The following is a 25,043-nucleotide window of genomic DNA, read 5'->3' on the forward strand; positions in this document are numbered from 1 at the left end:
ACCCCAGATCAAACTCCTTTACAAGAACCAGGAGACTGATCTCCACTGTTATATTAGCTTCCTGATGTAGATGTTGAGATCTCAAAGTCAGGGAAGGAGTCAGCCTTGTACCCTACTCCAGTGGCCCCAGCAAGGGGCAGAGGGGTGCCCCACACAACCCCAAGGCTTCCAGCCACCAGCACCAACCTTATTTAGCAGTTAAAACACTGCCCTGCCTTGAGAGTGAGGCACCAAAATCTCTGCTGGGTTAGAGAGGACACAGTAGCAACACCCAGAGAATCTGATGTGGGAACCCCAGTAGATAAAGCAGCAACACACCATGGAGAAGTTCACAAGTGAAGCTGCAGAAGCTGGCAGATCCTACGACATCTCTTCTGACAAGAAAAATTCTGTTGGAAGATGATGTTTCATTCACCCGTGGGACTGCACACCTTACTTCCATGCCTGCTGCTGGGAAGCAGCACTGTCCTTTCCAGTAGGTGCAACTATAGCCTGTGTTTCACATCTGGCTTGCTAAAGTGCTGCCAAGAACAAGTCTCTGAGTGGCATTAGCCCTGCCTTCTCTGCACAGAAGAGATCACACTCCTAACTCTACTGGGTAATGCAAAGAACTTCAAACACACAGCTCAGGAAAAAAAAGCAATGAAGAGAGCTAGAGGTACAGCAACAGCCAATCTTACTTTAATGAACTGCATTACAAAAGAAAGCCTGCACAAGTTTCATGAGCAACAGAGGCCTTCAAGACTGTAGAAAGACCTACTTCTGTCCATCCATCCAACAACCCACCAACCTTGCAAAACATGCAATGTACACTCCTATCAACTTTGTATTATTAATATCACCCCACAAAAACTGACAGGGATTCTACCTTCTTTCTCCTCACTTTTTCTATTTTTTTTTTTTTTTTTAAAAAAAAACACACAAAACCCCCCAAAAAGGAAAAAAAAAAACAACCTAAAAACTTCCAAAAGTAAGGTAATGAGAGGAAAGGCAAGTATACAGCTCACAAGTAATTCATATGGGTGCACACACAGGTGGTGTGTCTTCAAGAGAAGACCGAGGAGAGGAGTTTGTGTGTTGCAAGAGGTAGTGTCATCCACCAACACTCGCAAATAAACCAGACAGACTTAAGAAAAACTTCAGCAGAAGTTGAATATCAATATACAGCATAAGAATGCACTATAAAAGGCCTCTATTTCATGTGGTCAGGAAAACACCAGCTCTTGTAGATATATTTTGTAATATAAAAGGACGTGACAACATCTATGGACTAACATGAGGTCTGCTGCCATTTCCATTGACAGAAAAAAGAAAGGTTGAATTTGCTTTTACAAAATTATGTCCTGTATACACAAATATATTCTGTGACATGCACAGCTTTAAACTTCAAGTGCACACGAATTTAGAAAATATAAACAGTTGTGGTGTGCAGCCAGAGGGACCTAGTAATCATATATAAAATGTACTTTTCTTTATCTTAAGTGTCCACTGAGCCTACACTGCATAAACAAGTGTTTTGCTTTGTCCCTTATTATGATGCACAGTAAGGGAAAGCCTTAGTTAGTTTCACCAGGTCAGGTCTGTGGTAACGAGCTCCTCAAAAGCTCACTTTGTTCCAGATGACCAATTCCACCAGCAGCTTTTAGAAACAGTGACCCTTACAGACAAGAGACACTCTTTTCTGCCAGTTAGGGAATCCAGCTCGCTGCCTAGGAATGACTCCTCACAAGACACTCGCATGCGTTAACAGCACAACAAAGCTTTTGCTCCCTGTGCAACACACATCAGGTGACTCCAAACCACCTCAAGGTGACCTGTGTGTCCTGGCTGGAGTGACAGGAGAGCAGCTGGTGTACTGGCAGTGAGTAAGAAGCCACTCAAAATACTGTATTGAATGCCTAACTCTCGGCTCTGCTGTCTCTGCAGGGCCATCTGCACTATAAAGTGATGGCATCTTCTTTTTGTCACTCCTTAGTGGCATGGCAGTGAATATGCAGGAAGGGAGGAGGTTCCCTTAGCATGTAGTTACATCTCTGAGGAGCGTCACCTTTTTGCTAGACACTGACAGGCCTGAGAGCCCTCACAGGGAAAGGGGCTCTCTGTTTACTTGAAGGTGTTTACTTGTGGTCACTCCAAGAGTCAGCCACAACCATGACATGGTGAATTGGGAATCCTGGGGCTGCTCACAGCAAAATGCATGTAGAGCTAAGACCATCTGCATATCAAGTCAAGGAAATGCTCTTAAGCATGAGCCACAAGAAATTATTTATTTGCCTGGTGTAGGGAGGAGAGCAGTTTTACAGATCCATCACTTGGAGATGACTGCTCTGCTTGGTACTCTGCATGGCAGCAGTAAGACCATAGTGAAAGCTACTATTTTTTTCCAGACAAAGCTCCCATCAGTGTCAAAGGGAGCAAACCTGGAAGTGCGCTCCCATTTCTTACCCTATGTATTCTACAATCTAGGGAAGAAAACTTAACTTATGTATTTCACTGTTCTGTTGAGACGCACAAGCTACAAGTAGCTCTGAGGTTGTAACACCTCCCTCTCACTACCAACCAACATTTAGGTCTTTGGCTGTTTCATACAATCTCACTACCAGCAAAACAAGGGGAGCCAGGATGCTGATCACACCAGCAGAGTCCAGGTGCTGGCCAAGACACACTCAAGTCCCTATCCTGCTTTTAGATGCAGCATCTTAAGTAACGACTCCCTCTTTTCTAGAGCACGTGGCAAAGCCCCTGCCATGACTCAGCCAATGCTGGTGCTCAAGTCACAGCACCTTTCTTTTGTGCTTCAAAATCAAACTCCACAAGAAAATTCTAAAAGAAAACAACGATGGTCACCGTTTCTAGCAAAAGCATTGTCTTGCCTCTTCTACTAGATGAGAGTACTTATGCTACGGGGTCTTAGGAGAGTGCAAATCACTCTAGTATTGCATAAGGAACTGCTATTGTTAGCCTTGCCACAATGCAATTAAACCCACAATTGAAATGAACAATAAATAAAGAGAAAGACATATAGGTTTTAAATACAGGTTTCCATTAAAAGCGTTACAAAGACAATTTCTCTCATTTTGAAGACAAAGAAAAAATCCACTTCTACTTTAAAAAAAAAAATTAAAATCACCCCTTAGCAAGTAACTTTAATGAGGAAAGGTGCAAGGAAGAAAGGGAGAGAGAACTTGGAGAACTAGCAAATGTTCAAAAGGGCAGATGCCCTCCATCTTGGTCATTTTGCAATGGCAGCTTCTTCTCACAGAGTCAGGTCAGAGAGCCAGAGTCCTCACGTGGAGGATTTTACCACCTGCTCATAAGGGGGAGGTGGTGTGTTGCAGTAGGAAGGTGGGGGTGGGTAAACTGGGTTTCCTTGTGGGGAATTAGGCTGGACGTGGAAAGCCATAGCCATGGGATTCATCACAGGTCCACCTGGATCTGTGTAATACGGCACTCCAGGCTGTTGTGACCCTGAAAGAAAGGAAAAGGAGAGAAGGTATCAACAGCAGCAGGGGCATTGGGTTGTGATTTTTCAGGGCCTGTGCTCAGCATGCTTGGACAAGTTTTTTCAAAGTGTTCCTCAGAACAAAGTCACAGAGCCACCTTTCTCCCATTCCAGACAAAACACAGGCTTGCAGGATCATACTTGCTTCTTGAGACTCCATCAGAAAGTTTCAGTTTTGCATGCAATTGAAATCATGTAGTGAAACAAAGGGCACCAACACCCCAGGTGACTACCATTTGAAAGGAAAAACAGTGAGCCCTGCTCAATATCCCAAAGAGGAAAGTTGTCGTGTTTGCAGAGAAAAGAGGTGAGAGATCTCAAATAAATGGACAAAGGGGTTTCCACTGTAGCCCTGACTCAGGTCTTGCAAAAGTCAGTGTCACCACAGTGACACCAAAGTCACCACAGACTATTTTGTGGTGAACTGGATCTGTAAACCAGAGGGCATCTCAAAAAGATAATTTCCCTTTTAGGCATGATATGGCTTAATAGTAAGCATGAACCAAGCAAAAACCCAAGTTGAAGCCAATTATGAATGACAAACACAATGGGACAAGATTGCTTTGCACAGGTTAGGTTCAGGAAATTATGTAGGAGCCTGCAGGGACAAGAAAAGGAAACTACAATCAATTGCAAAATTCCTTACACTTGATACATGAGGGGTAACAGAGACTGCTGCCATGATGAATAACAAAGGTAGCCTGTAACCCTCCTCAGATATCACAGCCAGGGGTAGAAGACAGCTTAATGCAATTCCAGCAGTTAAAGTCACAGACTGTCTCTATCTCAAGATATAAATTAGTTTTCTTCTCTTGTTCTCTGTCTACTTAAAACTAAACTGGAAAACAAAAATCCTGGCTGAGGAATAGGTTTTCTTCTTTAGGTGCTAGTCTGTTTTTCCTATAGTGACACAGATTCTAAGGGATTTTCCCCTCCGTCATTGCTTTCCATGCCTTAGAGAGGCTAGGACTCTGTTTTGCCACAGAAAGACTACAGGCTTTTTGGAGCTTGAAACATCCTTCAATACTTAAAGCACTCATGAAGGAGCTGCATGCTGAACCCATAAAACATGTCCTTACAAAATTCAATCAGGTGGGTGGAGCCATAAGGCATAGGGATGCAAACTATCCTGGAGCCTGGGGAGCTTTGCTGGGATGCTTGGAGGCAAAGGAGGACAAAGCAGATCAGGAATGAAGCTATTTCCTTCTTAACACAATAATTTTTAACACACCACCACAGTAATTTTTCCTTTTGCCTGTCTGGGGAAAGAGGGCTGCTCTGCAGCCTCTCCTCCTTTGCTGTGGCAACAAGAAGCCCTGTGTCTGCTTCCATGTATAGCATCAGCACGCAGCTGGGGGAGAGACAAGCTGGGAAGAGGAGCCAAATCCTAGCCCTCCAAAATTCTGGCTGATAACCTTTTCTGCAGCACATCTCCAAAGCTTTTTTGTTTCAAACTTAAATCCTGCCCAGCTCTGCATTTCTGCAGTTTCCATCCACGTGAGGAACTGGGAGAGGGCGAGGCAGCTTACTGCAGTTTGCTCTCTAGGAAAATACCTGTTTTCATTAAAACTTCCATATATTACTATTGTATTGGGGCAGACGGGGTGGGGCAAATGTGGGCACCAATATTTGGAGATACTTTTTCAGTTCATTAAACCCAACAGAAAACAACATCTGAATATCAACTTCCTTGTGGGAGGATCTCAGTAAGTGTTTGTTAAATGTCTATGAAGGGACCCAACTTTTTATAGCACCTGAACTGCCATTTTGGGGCTATGTAGGTCAGGGCTGAAGTGAAAGGTATCACCAGGTCTGCAAAATGCTGTTTGTAGGTGGGGCGTTCAATCCATTTTCCCAGTTAGACTCATAGAAAAAGCACTCCTGCTTCCAGGCTGCTACTGGGATGCAGAAGGTGCTGCTGTTACTGAAGGGAAGAAGGATGGGCAAGGAGCTGCTGCTCAACTGTGAATCAGGTCTGTGAATCAACTGCTATCAGGTCTGGAAGAGAAGGAGCCAGCAGAAAGTGAGAATTTGGTTGACTACTAATTCCCATAGCTTTTGCTGTTGAATATTCCCAGAAGAATAGGGAAAAAAAAATTTGGTGGAGTTAGCTCAGAGCCCAAAGCTTTTATGTTCCAGTAATAACAGTCTGGAAACAGGTGGTATAAATGGGTCATCAAAGGGATTGTGCTTATTTTCTATCTACCATAACTTGGGTTCAATTAAATGTCATGAAAAAATAAAAACGTGCTCTAAAATTAAAACTGGTATTTACCAGTCCAGCCAAAGGCATGCCCTGTTCACATAATCTTGAGGTCACTTTTCAGGCTTAAAAATATTAGTTTAGTTGCCCTGGCTCCCTCCCAACCTTCCACTGTTGAAAAATAAATACTCTCTCTGGAAATGCTTGCTCACACAAGCACAAAAACAGATGCAGAATGGAAGCCCTAAGAAAACCTCTTAGGATTTAAACAAAAAGAGAGTGGATAAAGTGCCAGTTTGTGTCTGTAGCATCTTTTTATCCATTTAGATGTGTGAGAGGGGGGAAATGCATGCCTAGGAGTACATGTTTAAGTAAGCAAAAAGGGCATTTCCACAGTCTGCATGAGCCACATGAGTGTGCAATAATGAGCAGGACAGTGGGGAGAGTCCCACTGCTGCACCTCTCCACAATATTTGTAGTCACAGCAACATAAAAGGGGGTTCAGACACTTTTCTAAGGAAGCTGTCTTAATGCAGCCACAGTATTGCACCAAACTGTAATGGTTTAGAAGATGATTTTTGATAAAGATGTTTGAGGCGCCAGTTTTTCACTTCTTTTCATTATAAAATACTCAGTTGTATCTCCACTTCCAAGTGGATATGGAAAAAAAAACAAACAACAAATCAACAGTTCCAAAATATGTTGTCAAAAAAGATCATTGTCCTCTGGCTTCAGCTCTCTCTAATACAACATACAATAAAATGATAGCCTGGGAGGAAGAGTGTCAGTGTATCAAGCATGCCTGCCTCTGCACTGGCTTATGCAATCTGAAGAGTGGTTAAAAATGTCTCAGTTTGGCCATGCTGAGGCAAGGAGAAAGCAAGCACCAAATAGTGCACTGAGATAAAATTTCAGCACTGTAGAAGGTCTTCTAGATGGCTGGATTAAAAATGCCCTCACATAAGGCACAAACATCTTTTACTTAAAAGTGAGTCTTTTTTTTGCAGGAATCTCCCAAATGGGATTAATGGACAGAGGGGAAAAATTAACAAACTTAGAAAACACTATGGCCAGAGAAGTTATCACAAGACAGATCCTCCTGATGCTCACAGCCGTTACTGACCAGAGAAACAGCAATCAGACTAACAAGAGGAGAGGGACCACTCTGCTGCAGAATACTGTAGCACAGAACATGGAAGACAAATTAAAAAGAAGTGCATGACAGCCAGATCACTGAAGAAAAATGTCAGACCTTCCTTCACCTCTGTATTTAAAAATCTTCCTTTGTGTCACTTCATTTTGTATACATACCATTTTGTCTATTCAGTAAAGTTCAAACTTGCTGTTTTTCTTCCATGCTCAGACACACAGCTGTATAGGTATAAGTAACCACAACAGAAGGGCACTGATAGTCCTGTCATCCTTCACTTCAAACCCACTCCTGTACACAGCAGCTGAAGTTTGCTGTTTGAAAGGCAGAACAGTCATCACAGAGGGTGGCTGCACGGTTTAGTGCAGTGCAATCCCTTGTCCACGTCCCACAGTTTCCAAAAGCCAAACAAATAAAAGCCCCGAACCCACCCTTTTCAAATGCCTTGGCATAAGAAATAAGTGAAACTTGTTCAATAAGCAGTCTGACCTGATGCAGTGTTGACTGGTTGTCTGGTATAAGACACGTTAAAAGTAGGTTCTTCTACTAGTGGAGGGGGATACATGCGCCTTCGGATAAAGAAACCAGCTCCACAACAGAACAAAACTCCCATCATCAAAAGGAACCTAGGCAAAGAGAAGAGGGAAGTCAGAACCCACCTGTATTCAGGCAGCTCTCAGCGCCAGATTGTTCACTGAGAGAAACATGAGCCTCATCTAGCAACCAGCCTACAACTTTTATTAAGGTTTCTTAAAAAGGCTGTCTCCTGAGAGCAGGTCTGTATCAATTAAGATAGCACTCATGGGACACTTATGGATATATTACAGAAACCTTCAGACATTAGTACTATTGTCTGATGTTTTCTGGAATGTAAAACACAAATTTGAAATGAAATCACCCTTGACCTTTTGGAAAGTTCAGGTTCATAGCTGACCTTTGCCACAGGGATGCTGAATTGAAATTCCAAGTTGTTACAGTTTCAAACTGCATATCTTGGACACAAAACTTCATGCTTACAGCACTGAGGCTGACCAGGAGTTTTCTGGAGGACAAAGAGGAATACTATTTTGCTGTTACCCTTAAAAGAAGATTCTTACGCGTTCTTTTATTACCCAGTGCTGTTATTTTGTCTCCCATGGGAAATATGGTAGCTGGCATTTAAGCTCAAGCCAGAAGACTGAACCATTCAGTACTAAAGATACTCTGCTTTGTGTACTGAAGAAGCTCTGCTTTGTGCTTCCTAGACAGGATATACATTCTCAAGAAAGAGGACAATCTTGCCACAGTTGTTCTCTTCTCAGCTTCTCTTCTGACCTGACTAAACTGTCCTCATCATTCCCTTGCCCTAGTGCTGTGGAAACAGGCACATGCAACCAGGGCACAACAGAAGATTTTGTTTTTCAGACAGTGCCTTTTGTTGTGTTTCCTTGGTTAGTTATTGGACATGTTAAAGACTGATGCAAACCCCCACAAACCCAAATGGTTCTTCTGCCTGGAACTGCCACATCACTTCAGGGACCTTTAATGAAAGGCAATGACATCTGTGCTCTTATGGAAAGGATGGAAGTTGGCCAGAAGCCACCAAAATTGACCAGAGGCAAGCCTTCGGCATGGGCAAACCATGCTCTTCTGGAGCACTCCAGGTTCCCCAGAGAAAGAGTGTGACACTGCACGGCAGCAAAAGGTATTTCACACAGAGGGTGAAATTCTGTTCTTCTATCTATGGTGGAAACAAGAGCAGAAGGAGATCCTGGTTCCCTGAGCCAATATTAATACATTTTGGCAGCATTCCTGCAAAGGATTTGTTCTGAACAGAAAAACAGAGATTTACAACGTCACCTCAGGGATTGAGATGTAGAGCTCTTCAGTTATATCAGTAAGGATTGTACACTGAAATCCCAGTCAGATTCAGCAAATCTCTGTATTATAGTATATATCAGCCTTCTGTTTTTCAGTGTTTATTTGTATCAATTTTGAAGGCTTTTTTATAAGCAGTTCTGAAATTCTATATAAAAATTCCTGAAATCAGTTTTTTTAGGAGAGCTTTTGCATTTTCTCTACTGTAATGAGAATGTTTTATTCAGGTGATTTCTTGAATTCCTCTCCAAGAAAAATTTCCCATGTTTTTTCATTATGCATATAACAGTGATTAGTTTAAGCTTTATCCAGATTACTGAACTGCTGGTTTCACAAGCTCAAATCTTTCTGCCTACTTCTCCCTTGCTGTCATCTCCAGTGAAAACCTCACAGTCATAAATGTACTTCTCTCCCTTTCTAATTGAAGCCTCAATTCATCTGGCTTCAGATTTCTTAAACCTTGCCTGAATTCACAATCGTCCTTATACAATCCTCTCTTAAAACTGAGTGCCCATAAAAAACAGACAAATGCTGCTGCTTGGTAGTAGCAAAGACGGGCATAAAGAATCCAGCAGTTTTGGATAAAAATGTGACTTCTGCCTCAACAGACCATCAGGATACAGAATCAGGAGAGGCCAGTATGACACAAGTAACCTCCTTTTTCAGTGTCTTCTCACTACATTGGGAGAATTTTGTAAGCAAAAAGTCCTTACATTTATATGTACCCATATACATTACTGCATATTTAATCTTTATTTTTAAATTGTAGGGCTGGCAATATCCTGGCTTAAGTCCTGTGAACAAGACAAGAACAAGACAAACAAAGTTCCCAAATGCCCTGACCTACCAAAAATACCATAGTCGCTGGATAGACAGAGCTCTTACACAGCATCTTGAGCCACAGCAGTCCTCATAGGAGCGACATCTGCAGAGAAATAAAGAGAAAAGGCTGTTAGGGGAGTGGCTGTCACTCAGGTTTAAATGGTGTCTCCCAACCCTGACAGTGATCACACCCCTGCCAGGGGCATTATTTAACATTGCTGTGAGCCTGGGAGGCAAAGCCTCCTGGAGGTGTTCAGGCTTAGGTCAGGCAGAGCTCTGAGCAACTTGATCTAGTGAAAGATGTCCCTCCCCATGGCAGGGGGAATGGACTAGTTCGTCTTTAAAGGACCTTTTCAACTCTAAAAATTCTGTGGGTCTATGAATAAGAATAGATTGCCCTTGGCTGGATAAAGTTGTCAATCATATGTTCATATCCATGGCACCACTCTATCACAACTTGGGAACATGTAATTGAAACTATCCCCCTATATACCTCTTTTAAAGCCACCTCAGCATGAATGAATGCAGTGCTTAATAAATTAATTATAAAAGGACATGTTATAAAGCAATATTTTTTAATTTTCTTTCATGGTAAATAAACACTGAAGACCTCAATTATGAGCCATTTGGGGTTTTATTCACTGCAACAGACAACAGCTGCAAAGTCAAAACTTCCAGACTGCTCATTCTCTGCAAATCAGTAGCTTCCAAACAGAGAAACCACTAAGCACAGAAAAAACTTCAAGCATACCGTTATTTGCAAATTTAAAGGCATTTTTTTGCCAACATTTTTTTTTCCACTGGACTGCAACTGCCAACAACTCCCACTATTTAACTAGGTTTTCCTCTAAAACAATCCACATATCAAATTGGGATTCCCATGGCTAGAAAGCAGTCTTGTGAAAAGGGTCCTGGGGGTCTTGGTGGACAAGAGGCTCAACATGAGCAAACAATGTGCTGCAGCAGCAAATAAGCCAACAGGATGCTGGGCTGCATCAACATGGGCATCACCAGCAGAGATAAAGAAGTCATCATCCTACTCTACTCGGCGCTTGTCAGAGTATTGTGGAGAACACACCTGGAGTATTGTGTTCAGTTTTGGTCCCTGCTGTACAAAAAGGATGGGGACAGTCTGGAGAAGGTCCAGAGAAGAGCCATGAGGATGATCAGATGACTGGAGCACCTGTCCTATGAAGAGAGGCTGAGAGAACTGGGTCTGTTCAGCCTTGAGAAGAGAAGGCTTAGGGGAGACCTTATCATGATATTCAAGTACTTAAATGGCAGCTACAAAGAAGATGGAGATTTCCTATTGACAAGGAGTCACGTGGACAAGACAAGAGGCAATGGGCTCCTGGTGAGATTCCATTTGAACACAAGAGGAAAATTTTTCACTATGAGGACAGTCAGACACTCCCAGGGGAAGTGATGTGTTCCCCAGTTTGGAAAGTGTTAAGTCTCAGCTGCGACATATCAGATAAACAATAGCATTAGAAGAGTTGGACCAGATGATCCTTAAGGTCCCATTCTATGAGTCTATGACATGGAATAGAACAATTTTAAATGTATCAGAGCACCTGATACACCTTTTTGCTGTAAGCAAAAGGTTCCACTTCACTAAAAGCTAGCACATGTATTAACTGCAACCTCTGAAGAATTTCTATGGTAACTGCCAGTCCCCACGCCAACAAAACATACTGAGTAGGAAAAAGGACAGAGGTAGCACAGAAACTATGGTCTCTGGCAGGCTTAGATGAAAAAATTCAGATTAGTATATCCACAGACCAAAAGAAATAAGAAGCTACCACAATTCAATTGATCTTTTTAACAGTGTTCCCATCTGTATGTTCAATGAACATATTTAATTAGGCATTTGGCTTTGGAAAATACATGACTGTGGTCTCATATTTCTATACAAGATAAATAAAAATCAATTGGATAATTGTACAGACAATTACACATTTATATGCCCAATGAACAAGCCTTCACTCACAAAACACATCATGTCACATAGGCTTCAGCCTCTAATTGGGGCCAGAATAGGATGTTCTGTGGATACATAATCAGTCATTTTGCAAGTGAAAACAGCTCTTCTGGTGACAAGTAGGGAAGATTTATTTAAGCAAGCCAGAGGATCTGACATGATCAGCAAGGCAAGGCCCATTAATATACTGAGGCACCCAGCTTGAGACTCAAGCAGAGTAAGATTCTCACACCAAAAGACAAAACACCTACTTTGCCACCACTGACTCTGAGTGACCCATATCCAACTTTTATTCTTTAAAGCTTGCTACGACTCTAACAACTGTTCATACCCAGAGCTAACAGACCTCACAAAACTAACAAGACTTAGTAAGTCAACATTAACTTCAGTCCCATTTGGACCAAGAAATTAATCCTAACCCTCCATGCTCCCCAACTTTTCAAGATGTGTTCAGGTCTTTATAAAATGCCATGGCAGCCACTGCCTGGTTAAAACCGAGGTCATGGTATTCCTTTTGCTCTTCAATATGCTTTTGGTTGGAATACTTTATCCAAGCTGATGGGCACTTGCTACTGTAAGTGATGTTGCTCACCAAGCACTTCATTGGGCTGGAAAAGCAGAGAGAAAACAGAGCCTATAAATACAGAAGCCCTTCTTGAGGCAATCAAGGACTAAAAACCAAAGATTTTAGGCATGTGAGCAGTCTTCATCTCTGACTCCACACATTGGCTCTGTCAGCCTAGACACCTACAGATGACCACATGCAGGATGGGAGGTGGATGCACCAGGTCTCTGTCACCTAAGCCCAGATCAAGCCTCAAGATCTTGAGTTAAAAGTTTAACTAAAACAGAGAGCCAAGGGAGGTTGCACATAACACATCTCTGTGCCCACCCTTACCTTGCATATTTTGCATCTGCTTCCTCCAGAGTCAAAAGAGATGAGAAAAGCTTATTTTAAAATATACAATTTAGCCATTCAAACCACTAAGATTGAAAAAGCATCTGTATGAGGAGTATAGTACTTGAATTAACTTTTTATTTCAATTTCTAAATTGTCTAGGCTACAACTCAGCACCATTTTTAAAGTCTCAGTAGTTTATCTTTTCTTCCTGCAGAAGAGGGATAAAGAACCTGCTGGAAGAGAGAAAAGCTCAACTACTGAATTTTTATGAAGCCCCTGAGACCACTGAATGGCAAACAAACAGGCCACCAAAGAGAAGTTGTTTCCTGCGCAGATGATTGAACTTTCAAATGGCTGAAAATGATGATCCAAAAGATGGAGGAGTCTCTCACTAAGGCTCTTTGGAGCCTTAATGAGCCTTTGGAGCCTTTCAATTTTCTAACAGCCAGCAAGCTTTCTGAGGCAACTCATCCCAGGCTAAGCACTACATTTGCTGAGTGGATCTGGGAAACTAAACCAGTATCATGACTGGGAGGGAAATCCCTTTGAGATCTAACATTAGTAACCCTTTCACTTTTTACCCGTAAAACCAAATGGGCATTTTATTTGCATGCCTGAGGACATGAACACATATACCATATGTAGGAGCCTGGAATCAAGGAGGATGCCATGATAACAACCTTCTCTTTATATTCCCCACCACTTGATGCACTGCCAAAAAAGACTGGAAGAACAAATGGCCTATTTGCTGATATTGCTAGCAGGGTAGCACAGAAGCTCGACTGATCTCTTGTTCTTGACTCAACGCACTATGAAAAAACAACACAACTTCTTACAACATCAATCTCAGTTACAAAAGAAGTCACTTACTTACAAAAGCCGTATTTATTAACAGGCAAAAGATGACAATTAGATCAGCTTATTAACAGAGTAGCACAAGCATAAGTATAATCAGTCTTTGAAATACTCTCTCTTACTGCCTGACAGCAAATCCCAGCAGAATTAAGACCCTGGTTCAGAAAAACAATAAAGCATACACACATATATTTATTGAATTGGTATGCATATTTAATGCATAACACTCGTGCTTTGGCTCTGCATTCTTACCCACTGAATGACAAGACATGATCCATTAGCTGCTCTGCTAATCTGCAACTTACCAAGCACATGCCTCTCTTCTGAAAACTGTCTGAAATGTGACTTATGATTTAGAAAGCACATCTTTTCATTCATAATTAAGTAGAGTGATATGAATGCATCTGCATGTACAACACCTTGTAATGCTAGCACACCAAGGAACTGCTGTGTCAGAGTGCAAAGTTACATTGCATATCAGATCACAGGAATTTCATTCCTTAATACATAAAGAAAGCACTAAATTTTAGGTAAGGTTATAAAGCATGACCCACACTCCACAAACCAACGCTGTACTTGCAAGTGGTTCTGTGCATACTAACTGTTTAATGAAATGGTCCAGAAACTCTTTTCCATTTATACCTGCATCCACACAGCTGAAAAAATCCCTTCTTAGCAGAGCTACTGCAGCAAACAATAGCATTTTAAAAAACCTTCCCTGACTGATACCTGCTAAGAAGTGGAGAAATTAAGGAGGTAAAGCAAGGATTATAGCCTTCAATATGCTCTGTGGCTAGAGTGGTCTGACAACATTCCCTGTCCTCACTCAGCATGGGTATTTCCCATTAACACCATCAGATTGAAATGCAGGCTGCAGAGTTTTTAGATTTCCTTTTTAGACTGTTTACATCATATATACCAAAACCTGATTTAACATTTAAGATGTTTGATTAGCAACTTCTTTGGAAGAGCAAAACAAAATATAAATTGTTAATCCACATGTAACAGTAGAAACCCTACTGCAGACAGAGAGAATGAGAATGAGAGGGTAAAAAAGCATCACAAAAGCCCCCCAGCAACCAGATACAGTAAACTGTATGATTGCTAATCAGTGTCCTGAAGACAAGCTTCACTTTGATTCCAAAAAATGTTGCATGCCAGTGAAATGATTGCTGCATGTATTTTGAAGCTCTGTGAAGCAAACTTGGATTCACTGGAATACAAGAAGCACGTTATGAAGTGAAGGGGGGAACCAAAGGGAGCCAGGAAGTTAGGCAAAGGAGGATATAGCAAAATTCAGAACAGAAAATAAATATTTTGGGGGCGGGTGGCTAGTGGCATCACAAAAAGCTAAGGAAGTCCCAGCTGTAGTCCTAATACTGGCATGGGCAAGAAACCAGAAGGAGAACCCTAAGTGCTCACAAGGATGGTAAGGGACAGACTCCAGGCAGACTCAGTGCTGAGCCCACAAAACCAGAACACTCAGATCTGCTACCACTGAACAGATGAAGGCAGACAGCTGAAGTGTGCATAGGTATTCAGTTATTCTAGGACACACAAAACAAAACAAAACAAAAAACAAAAAAACAAAACACCTTTAAAAACTTAAAAAAAGAAAATAAATTTAAATTCTCTTGGAATTCAGCTGTCAGGGTACAGTGATGCTGAACAGAGAAACATCAAACAAGCCATGAAACAAAACCAAGGCAGGCAGCCACTACAATGTGAGTAGCAGAAATAAGCTATTGATGAAGCTCAGAGACCTGGCTCAGAAGCTATCAATGAGGAGTTATGCCACTGAGCTTAACAGGACTATACTACCCCAAGATTCAAACCTGAAAGATCAGAAATGAGAGAGAGGATACCATGTAACTGAAAGAGAGGGAGTTATTTTTCTACCAAGATTATTTCATAATTAATTTATTTCATACCTTTTTAACTGTGCATTTCTATCTTTCAACAAAAAGCTGTTTTCATACCAAAACAATTGCCTGTATTGCCATGTAAGGGAAGAGCCAGTTTTTCCCCCATGGGGAAGACCACCAGACACATGGAGCAGCTTAATACTACAAGCACAGTGGAGGGATTATTCCAAGGAATTAATTTTGCTACAGCAGCCCATGGACATGGAAATGGGAAAACAGAATCAACTCTGTACTCAGGAGGTCCACCTAAATATTTCTGAGTCTCAAAGTGGATTAATCTCTCTCTAGAAAGACACTCCAGCACAAAGCCACAGCCTTTCACTGGCATTCACTTGAATGCCTGAGGAGCAGGAACACAGGCAAGGTCTTTGTCTGGTGGAGCAGAGTTATAGGCAGCATCTGCTATCCAGCATTGGTCTTGGAACTAATTGTACCTTTTTGTCATACATGGCCTAATTTTCAGCATGGAGGCAACTCCATCACTATTACCTGTAGTCATGGGTTCTCAGCACCCAAAAGCATTTATCTTCTTTTCTTATACATAGCAGAGGTGGTTTCTTAGCACATGCAAGAATAGTGCCTCATAAAATGTAGGTCTGATTTTGGAAGATATATAACTAATATAATATATACAAAACATGTATGTTTCATAGCTGAATGAAGCCACATCATCAGTGAAATACCTGTACTTGAGATTAAAACACTGCCACTGGTTCCCAGGAAAGTACAAGATATATAGTTATGGAGGTACTTGATATGTCTCCCAGTCCTTACCTACATAAGAAAACATGAGGCAAAAAGGAGGAAAAGGGCTGTCAGGTTGGGGTTTTTTTTCTGCAGACTAGAAACAACAGAGACAGAAACAGTATTTGCTCAGATTGCATTCCTGCCTGCTTTGACACAACTGATATCTCCTATAACAAGAGAAGATACTTGGATCCTGTCCTTCACACAGACATGAAAAAACAAGAGCAGGCAACAGCTGGAAAAGGGATCATATCTTAATTATTCTTTAGGTGAAGAACCCATAAATACCATCTCTGTGCAAGAACTAGGCAGAATATGGTAAACCTTCCCCATTTCTGATGGGATGAGAAGTATTTGCTCAGCTGCTCCTATCAAACAGACCCTCTTACAAGCCTTCTGCTACTCAATGGCCTGCCATAACCCCTGCCCTCTCTTCTCAGACCCCAAGAGGAAAGTCACCCTCTAGAGGGACTTTCCTTGTCTGTAAAGGCAGCAAGTCTCACCACATGGCTTTCTGGCCAGCACACATTCATCTAAAAATTACCTTTGCTCCTCCCATGGCAGAAGATAGCAAGAATTGCCATGGTATGGTCTTTGTCCAGTGGCAGTATACAGTACCTTAAATAGCCATTTTTCAACATAGGCTGCAGGCCTTTCTTTCTCAGAACAAAGTGAAGAAACAGCATACCTTGAGGCTCTGGCAAAAGTAAGCCAAAGAAAATCTGTATGACGAGTTTTATTTTTCTGGAGGAGGAATTGTATATATTTCATACCAACAGGAACAAGGACTTCTAGTTAATCATCGGATCCCCTTATTAAACAGATGATAAGTTCTTTGTATCTCAAGGTGCTCCTAGTGGGAGTATCTCCTGCTGCTCCAGGAGATGAAGTTCTCCTGCATCTAATTACTTCTTTGGGAGGTTATAAGCCACCTGCTGGCAGGGTGAGAATTGTCCATGAATTTGCTATCAGCCCAAATTTAACATGCATAGTAAATCTTTTTTTTTTTTTTCCTTCACCAAGCTAGCACATGATTAAACACTGAGAAGCACATGGATACTAAGGGCCAACAGTTAGGTGCCACCAAGCCTTTCAAAATTTTAATTCAGGTTCTTCCTATCCATAAGGGCTAGAAGTTTCCAGATGACTTCAGGGTCAAGTACTCCTTGATGATGTACAATGGAGCTCAAACCAGACACAAGCCTTCCTGCCCCACTGACAGGAAGCCTGAAGAAATTTATTCAGAGCTTATTGAATCAGAGTTTTTACATAGGACATGGAAGAGTTAATGTTCTGATGACCATTTCAAGTCAAATGGCCTCAACAGGAAAACTGAGGCTTATTCATGATAAGCCACAACTGTGGTTATTGCATCCTCTGGAGTTGAGAAGGGGATGGGGGACTGGGTTCCCTCCTCCACCTCAGCCAGAAGAGAGTATGGTTTCAGAGAGTACTTCACTAGAACACAGAGACTGCCCCCTTTCCTCTTTCCTCACCTTTCTCAGAATAAGCTGCCTATGCACAGCCAGACTCTGACTCCGAAACTATTCAGAGCTTCAGACCTCAAGTATCAAATTCAGTCAGTCACCTGCTCAATTGCCTCTAAAGGCTGAGATACCAAATCCCTCTTGCCTCACTCACTCCTAGCAAGTTGAGTGAGCTGTTAATTCAGCAGCCTAATTCTTCCCAGGTTGTGCATCAGACAACTGACCCACTGAAGCAAATTCAGCAAATTCAGTTGCTGCGTGGTTACAGCACTTGGGACTACAACCTCAGCAGACCCACCAACATCAAGGGAATCTAGGCCCTTATTTGAAGCGAGGAATATACCACCCTAAGGGCACAGATAATTGAAGCTAGTTGTGAAGTTTTGTACCCTTATCGTTAAAGACCACACAGGACTAAGCAATGCCCATGGGTTTTTGTTGCCTTTGCATACGGGTCATCTGATAACTACAGCTGTTCTCCGTGATAAAAACTGTGCATTTACACTCTTGTGTTGAACTACATATGCTAACCTGTGGTGTCTGCTGTGTATCAGTGGCTGTTCACTGCTAAATTGGTGCCCCTGGCCTGAATTTGGGTCTCTGTTGCAGTACGGTGCCAGCTATTCAAGGCGCCTGGAAGCGTGCAAAAACATTACAAGCTGCCTCCCCTCTCCTTCCTCCGTGCTGGCTTCAAATCAAATGGAGGAATAAATCAACAGCTAGATTACTGCCCTGAGCACACACCTGCTGACACTTCATGCCGCTGTAATTGCAGTGGGAAAGCTAAGCATATCATCAGGAAAGCCAACTTAATTAAAAGCAGTAAACATAACAGGATGTGGAGCACAGAATGTCTCTCCCATCATGCAACAATGTGTCTAGCTTGTTCTGGTTTTTGTGGGGGTTTTTTCCAGCTTCTTGTACACACACTGAGAGAAGTGCTCTCCAAGCCATCAGATTTAACAGCAAGAGAAAATTGCTCTTTTATTGTTTTCATCTGGAGCATTTTGCAGGCTCTAGATAATTCACAAAATCATTATTACAGACTGGCCACCAAGCACACAAGGGCTTACATTCAAAACCCAGATGAATAAGAGCAGATGTCCTTTACTTCAATTTCAGCAAGGTTTTTCACACTGTCTCCCATAATATTCTTGTACACAAGTTTGAATATTACAGTTTGGACAGGTGGCCATCTAGATAGGTATAAAAAACTTGCTTGGGAGGTGGGTCTCAGAGGGCAGTGGTAAATGGGTCAGTATGAAGTAATTGCTGGTAGTACCACAGAAGTTAGGGCCTGTCCTGTTGGCAAGCGTGTAGCTGGAATTGACAACAGAATACTCTCACCAACTTTGGACAAAGCACCAAACTGGGGATCAGACAATGAGCTCAAAGGGCTGGGCTGCCACTCAAAGATCGAGACTGGTTGGAGGAATGGCCTGACAGAAACCTCATGAAACAGAACTAAAACAGATGCCAAGTCTTGTCGGTGGAAAGGATGAACATATTGCTGGCTGTGGAGTAGCTCTGCTGAGAAGGCCCTAGGGGTCATGGTAGACAGCAAGCTGAATATGAGGCCAGCAGTGTGCCATGACAGCAATAAAGGCCAACAGCATCCTGGACTGTGTCAACAGCCAGTTGCCCAGCCAATGGATCAAGGAGAGTAACTATCACCTTTCACTAAGCACTTCTTGAAATACATCTAAAATGCCACATTTAGTTTTGGCATTCCAGTAAAAAGAATGAAACTAATAAACTGGAGTAAGCTCTGCCAAGGGCCACCAAGATAGTCAGGGGCTGGAGCATTTGCTCTATAAGGAGAGCTTGAGAGACTTGGGTTTGTTCAGCCTAGAGAAGAAATAGCATCAGAGGGACTCAAGAGCAGCCTGCCAGTACGGAGGAGGAGGTTACAAAGAAGATGGAACCCAGATCTTCCCAGTGGTGCAGTGTGAGAGGAAAACATGATGGATGTAAACTGAAACAAAAAGAAGTCCTGACTCCATATGTAGAAAAACTTATCCACCGTGAGGATATCCAGGCAGCAGAGCACATTGCCCAAAAAGGTTGTGTCACCTTCTTCCTTGGAGTTTTCCCAAAATTTAAGTGGTTAAAGCCTTGAGCAACCTGGTCTGACCTCATGGCTGACCTTGCTCAGAGTAGGAGGATAGGCTGGAGGTCTCCTGAGAACCCTTCCCACCCGAGTTATCTCTCATCAGACATACTCTCTTCCTCGCTACTTCTCTTAGAATATCACATTATTAAAAATTCAATACATAATAATCCAACAGGATGAACTGTAATAATTTAGTTTAACACTGGAGAGCATTAAACCTTCCTTTGTGGGCGACCCCTTAATCGATCCAGTCACATCAGCCACAGTATTTCTGTTGTTGTGGACACATGCTTTCCACTCATACTAAGAAACATTAATGTTGCTTTTTAAATATGCCATGGAGCCTGCAAAGGAGAGGATTAAAACCATGCAGGTTCTAGCATCTGGAATTTATAACCTGATTAAAAGCTCCAATGTGATGGTAGCTAACAACAGGAGGAACAATAAACAGAAAAGACCCATGAGACTGGTCAGTCATACCAGGGAATGTAAGTCACCCAGCAATGAGGGGACATTCACAAGCATTCTACTCAAACTACTCCTCAACAGCAAAATGTAAGGCAACCTTCCCTCTGCTATTCCCAGTTCAGAAGTGGGAAAAACAGCTGGAGTATATTAAGTGCTGCTGGCATCTGCAAACAGAGGAGGTGGTTTCAACAGCTAATGCACTGTCATTATCCACATTAGTACAAAGTAATAGCAGTATCTTGACCATCTCTTCCACCTACCATCAGCACTTCAAGTACCTCTAGAATAAGACAGTTGGCTTATTTAAGTGGAAGTAGGATTGAGGACCTTTGTAAATGATCAGAGTTGAGTTTGTTGTGACAGATTAAATTCTGAATTGCTTTCTGTGCATCCACATGAGGAGATGTACAATCTAATTTTTTAAGCAAACTCAGAGATAACTTGACACTCTGCTTTTCCAAAGGATAAGAATTAGACTCCAATGATTAATTCCTTTCTCTGCTTATATTTGCTCACTTATTTTTCCAGGTCACACAAATAAATATTTTTCTGAAGCAAGAGAAAAGTATCCAGTGGCCAGGACATAGAGAAGAGTTGGTTTGGTTAGCAAAGTAAATTAAAAGCAATCTTTGAAATTATCTGTGTCAACAGCAGAAGATCAAATTCCTGGAAAGTTTTCCATGATAGCTTCTGGTCTGAAATAAGCTGTATATTATTCACACAGTAGAGGCACAAAAGTCTGGAAAACTATCAGTTCCTCAGTCTAGCCTTAACAAATTGAATTATATTTGGAAGAAACATGTTTGAGGTAAAAAGCTTAAATCTTACTGTTTATTTATGAAGTCTAGAATAATTATGTTCACTGGAAAAATAAATTTAAAAAGGTATTAATACCATTAAGCATTTGGACAGAGATGTATCATTTGCTCTGTAAAAACCTTCAGTTCCTCCAACCTTTGCTCTAGCTGTTAATTATAAAGAAAGCACAACCAATGAGTTTCAAGGAAGCTTTGAGCAACATCTCTAAAAGTTTTGGGTTTTTTTGTTTTGTTTTTTTTTTTTTAATAATTACACTGGAAGACAGATTGAATAATAATAATAAAAATAATGAAATGAAAAGAAAAGAAAAGAAAAGAAAAGAAAAGAAAAGAAAAGAAAAGAAAAGAAAAGAAAAAAAAAAAAAAAAAGAAAAGAAAAGAAAAAAAAAAGAAAAGAAAAGAAAGAAAAACAAAAGAAAAAAAGAAAAGAAAAAAGCCCAACAAAGCTCCAAAAGATGAACAGTCCTATCACTGCAAGTTTTACACCCCAGTCTAGCTGAATTTCCACTACACTTACTTTGGCACACTGATTTCTTATCCAGTGTTCCTCTTGCTTAGGAGACAGTTTTATCTCTGTTGTTTGATGGCTGAAGTAGAGCTTTTACAGGAAAGATTAACTCAGGTATCTTGCTTTTAAACTTCTGAGAAAAGTAAACAACCATTTTATATGACACTCCACCCTGGATTTCTATTACTCTGGGCAATTTAAAGAGAAGCAGCCATTTTCTAGGAGAGAAAGAGATAGAAGACACAGGGACATGCCAGTCCAGGTGTGTCTTGGTCCAAACATGCCACACTAGATCTGTGAATAGACACAGGACTTGGTACTTCAGAGCTGACAAGACAATTTTTCGTTATAATACAAAGTGTCTCCAAGAAGGAGGTCATGCATGGGACCAAAATCATAAGGAAGTAATTAAAAAGGATTGCATTGTGAGTTTCTTAAGTCTCCAAAGATAGTCTCAAGACCAAAGGACAGACTACATATGTTAACTGGGTAGAACAAACTTCTGTCAGAAAATCAGTGATAGAAAGGAATGGAATCTATTGTGAACTCATTTGACTAAATGTACCTGCTTCCTACAGACTGTTCTTCCAGAAATTGCAAGATAAAATAAAACCCATTTCACTACAGCACACCCCTGATCTAGATTTGCACAAAGGAGACGCTCTCAGGATAAAGTAACACACTATGGCTTTAGATGATTTAATATCTAACCATATGCTAATGAAGAAGATTCTATTCATGCCTCCTCCCCCTCAGGATGCAGCATACTCCCATTTCACCACTGTCCACCAAAAACTGTACCAAGCTGATTCAACACTGACTTCAACGTGCTAAAATGAACAACTTTCTGTAGTGTTAGGAAGTTGAACTAACTCAGCAAAGAGTCAAACAAGTGCCAAAGCAAGGGGAGCTCACTCTAAAACACCAAGGATTCGTGGTGTGGATCTCCTCCACCATACAGGTGTGAAAAGGACAGCCAAGGCAGGAAGCAGCTGGGGATGCCAGACAGCAGAAACTGAAGTGCAGAAGTTACTAAGTAGGAAACCCCAGGCACTGCAGACTTCAGTGACCTTCCTATCATTTTGATGCATGCCCCCTTTAAACTTATTGGGTTCCAATGCGCTTTTCTCCCCTCACTTCCACATTTCTTCACTTGTCACACATAATCTATACTTTGAGCTTTATCATTCCCAGATAAAAGTTCCTTAGTGTTTCTTCTTCCCCACTTAAACTCCTAATCACAATAACAACAAGAGCATTAACATGACACTCATCACAATAATCACACACCTTCCCCCTTCCTTTTTTCCATTTACTTAAACTATCCATGAGACTGGCAATCACCACAGGTTTACGCAATGACTTGGATAACACAAGGTGCTGCAGTATCTACTACAAACACACACAACCACTAGTAACAGTCTTCTGACTGACCTGACATAGCCAATATACAAGAGTTTCCCCTCCATATTAAAAGATCTCCCAAAACGAACCAACAACCCATCAACATCAGAGCTCCTCTCATAAACGTCTTCCTTCCACTGTTCAAAGCTGTGTGCAATTATAATTAGCCTCTTTGATAGCCTGGAAAATAAACACACTGCTTTTCTAGAAAATAAACCATTTTGGCACACAAGGAAGACAGTAAAATAATATTGAAAAGGAAACCAATGAGAAAGCAGCCTCGCATGTACCAGATCACTTGCAGATAATGAGCCTCCCTTTTGTAACCCTTGCTTTCACAGAACTCAGAATGTGTTTAACTGTAGCACAATGAGTCTGAGCTAATACACAATATCCAAGTATCCCTTTGTACTATCAGGGGAAACAAACATTGGCTTCCAAAGTGTGTGGGCAAAAACATACGAAGAACACCGAGGTAAGGATGAGTAACACACTCCTGAATGACAAGGTACAGTGGGATTTTGATAATTTCAAACCATCCCATCTTCTTTCCCACACTGCAGCAAAAAGAAATAAGATGTAGGTGGAACTAAGGTCCTGTTGTTATTAGCATGCAAAGAAAGTGAACTTATTTAAATTCACCCATCTGTTCTGGCCAACCTTTTATGAGTAATTCTCAACATTTCAGTCACCTGAAAAAAAAAGACAGTGAGTTCTACACTCAAACACCTCCTAGGCAGTTAATATTCAGGCTCAGATGTGATTAAGCCACACAGTGTTTCATTCTTTCAGTAAGCTTTGTTTCTCGCCTGGCTTCCTGGCTGCTTTTTGCATCAAAGATTTTGCTCCCATTCCTAGCAGATGAATTGGAGGTGGAGAAGAAAAGGGAGGAAAGTTCTTGGGTAGCATAAAGATTACAGTAATTTTCAATCCTTCAGCAAGGAAGAGCTTGCTCAGGGAACAAATGATCTAATGCTGCTACCTACTCCTCCACCCCACTTTATTTTGTCTTTAAACTTATGTTTACAGGTGTTTGCAATTATAAACCTATACAACCCAGGAACAAAGTTTAGTACATTTATCTCCTTTCTGCCCCCAAATCCACAGGGAGGATACCTCCCACCCACACATTTCCTCTGCCTTTAAAGTCAAAGCAACAACAAAAACAGAACACTAGAATTCAGAGATCCTCTATCATGCACTTACAGGTCATTGACAACTGGTTCACACCCAAGCCTGACGTGAATGTAGATGCCACCTAACAAAAGGACAGTTAACAAATGGATAACAAATGATCCCGACTCTCTAAATTAAACAACAGTGACAAACTTATTTCCAAAGCATTCGTGGTACTCTGCCTGATTACCTGCCCTGGTTCAAAACAAGGGGAGAATTGTCCTCACAGGCTCTACTTAAGTTTCCTTTTCAGCGTTCTGAAATAAGAGCTGTTTAAGATGTTTCATTTTGTTTTGAATCGAAAGGTCACCGGGATTTTGCGGTAAAATGAATCTGTAGGCTTTTTTAATAAGGAGAAAGGGTAGGAGATGGGACATGGAGGAGGAGGGAAGTTTACTGCATCTTCTTTTTAAATTAGAAAGGCTCAGAGAAGCTATGGTAAAAGTATAATTAGTGAAAGAACAACACTCAAAGAGCCTACAGAAATGAATCCTCTCTTGAACACTGGAAAACAAAAAAGTGATGACTACTTACATATAATATGTAGGATATAATCCTTCAAAGTACCAGCAGTGCTTTTTCGCCTCTGTACACTACAAAGAAAGAAAAAACATGCTATTAATATTTACATAGGAGAATGTACAAGTATAAACACAAGCACAGAGTATTTCTAAATACTGTGACTTTGAGCAATTAGAAAAGGTTTCTATTCTGAAGGTTTCAGTCTTCACACACACAGCAACTGGGAAGTCAGTTCATGGAAATGGCAGCAAGCTCAGCCAGGGTTCAGATCCCTTACACAGGGCTTTGTCTGTGGGGCCCCATAGCTTCCCATGATTCACAACCAAAGTCAATAGTTTCAGTCCAGACACAGGATACAGCTGCAGGTATTCCCTGGCAGAACCGGACTATGAGAACTCAAGACCCTGTTGTGATTGTAGTCACTTAAGAGGCCTCCAAGACATAAGCAATTTGATGACACTATGCATAAGGCTACAATGTAAATTCAAAAACTACAGGGAATTGCCTTTCTGGAAGTCTTTGGTGTGTGGAGCTGGGCTCGGAAAAGAGAAAAATAGGAAAAACATCCATGCCATTTCCTCTTCCTACAGTTTGGAAATATCTC

The 25,043-nt window shown here is 41.4% G+C and overlaps 1 protein-coding gene across 1 annotated transcript in view; it reads right to left on the reverse strand.

Moving 5' to 3' along the window:
* Positions 1 to 3,020: 3,020 nt before the first annotated feature.
* The window catches only part of VOPP1 (VOPP1 WW domain binding protein), a 62,294-nt gene continuing 40,271 nt past the window's right edge, over positions 3,021 to 25,043 (reverse strand). Inside the window, exons 2-5 of the mRNA XM_030446339.1 lie at positions 24,452 to 24,510; positions 9,560 to 9,637; positions 7,345 to 7,481; positions 3,021 to 3,468 (exon numbers count right to left, since the gene is read on the reverse strand). Of these exons, the coding sequence (XP_030302199.1) occupies positions 3,287 to 3,468; positions 7,345 to 7,481; positions 9,560 to 9,637; positions 24,452 to 24,510 (456 nt within the window). The 3' untranslated portion in view covers positions 3,021 to 3,286. The remainder of the gene's footprint in view (positions 3,469 to 7,344; positions 7,482 to 9,559; positions 9,638 to 24,451; positions 24,511 to 25,043) is intronic.

The sequence above is a fragment of the Calypte anna genome, chromosome 2 (genome assembly GCF_003957555.1).
Source record: "Calypte anna isolate BGI_N300 chromosome 2, bCalAnn1_v1.p, whole genome shotgun sequence".
In the NCBI taxonomy this organism is placed as follows: domain Eukaryota; kingdom Metazoa; phylum Chordata; class Aves; order Apodiformes; family Trochilidae; genus Calypte; species Calypte anna.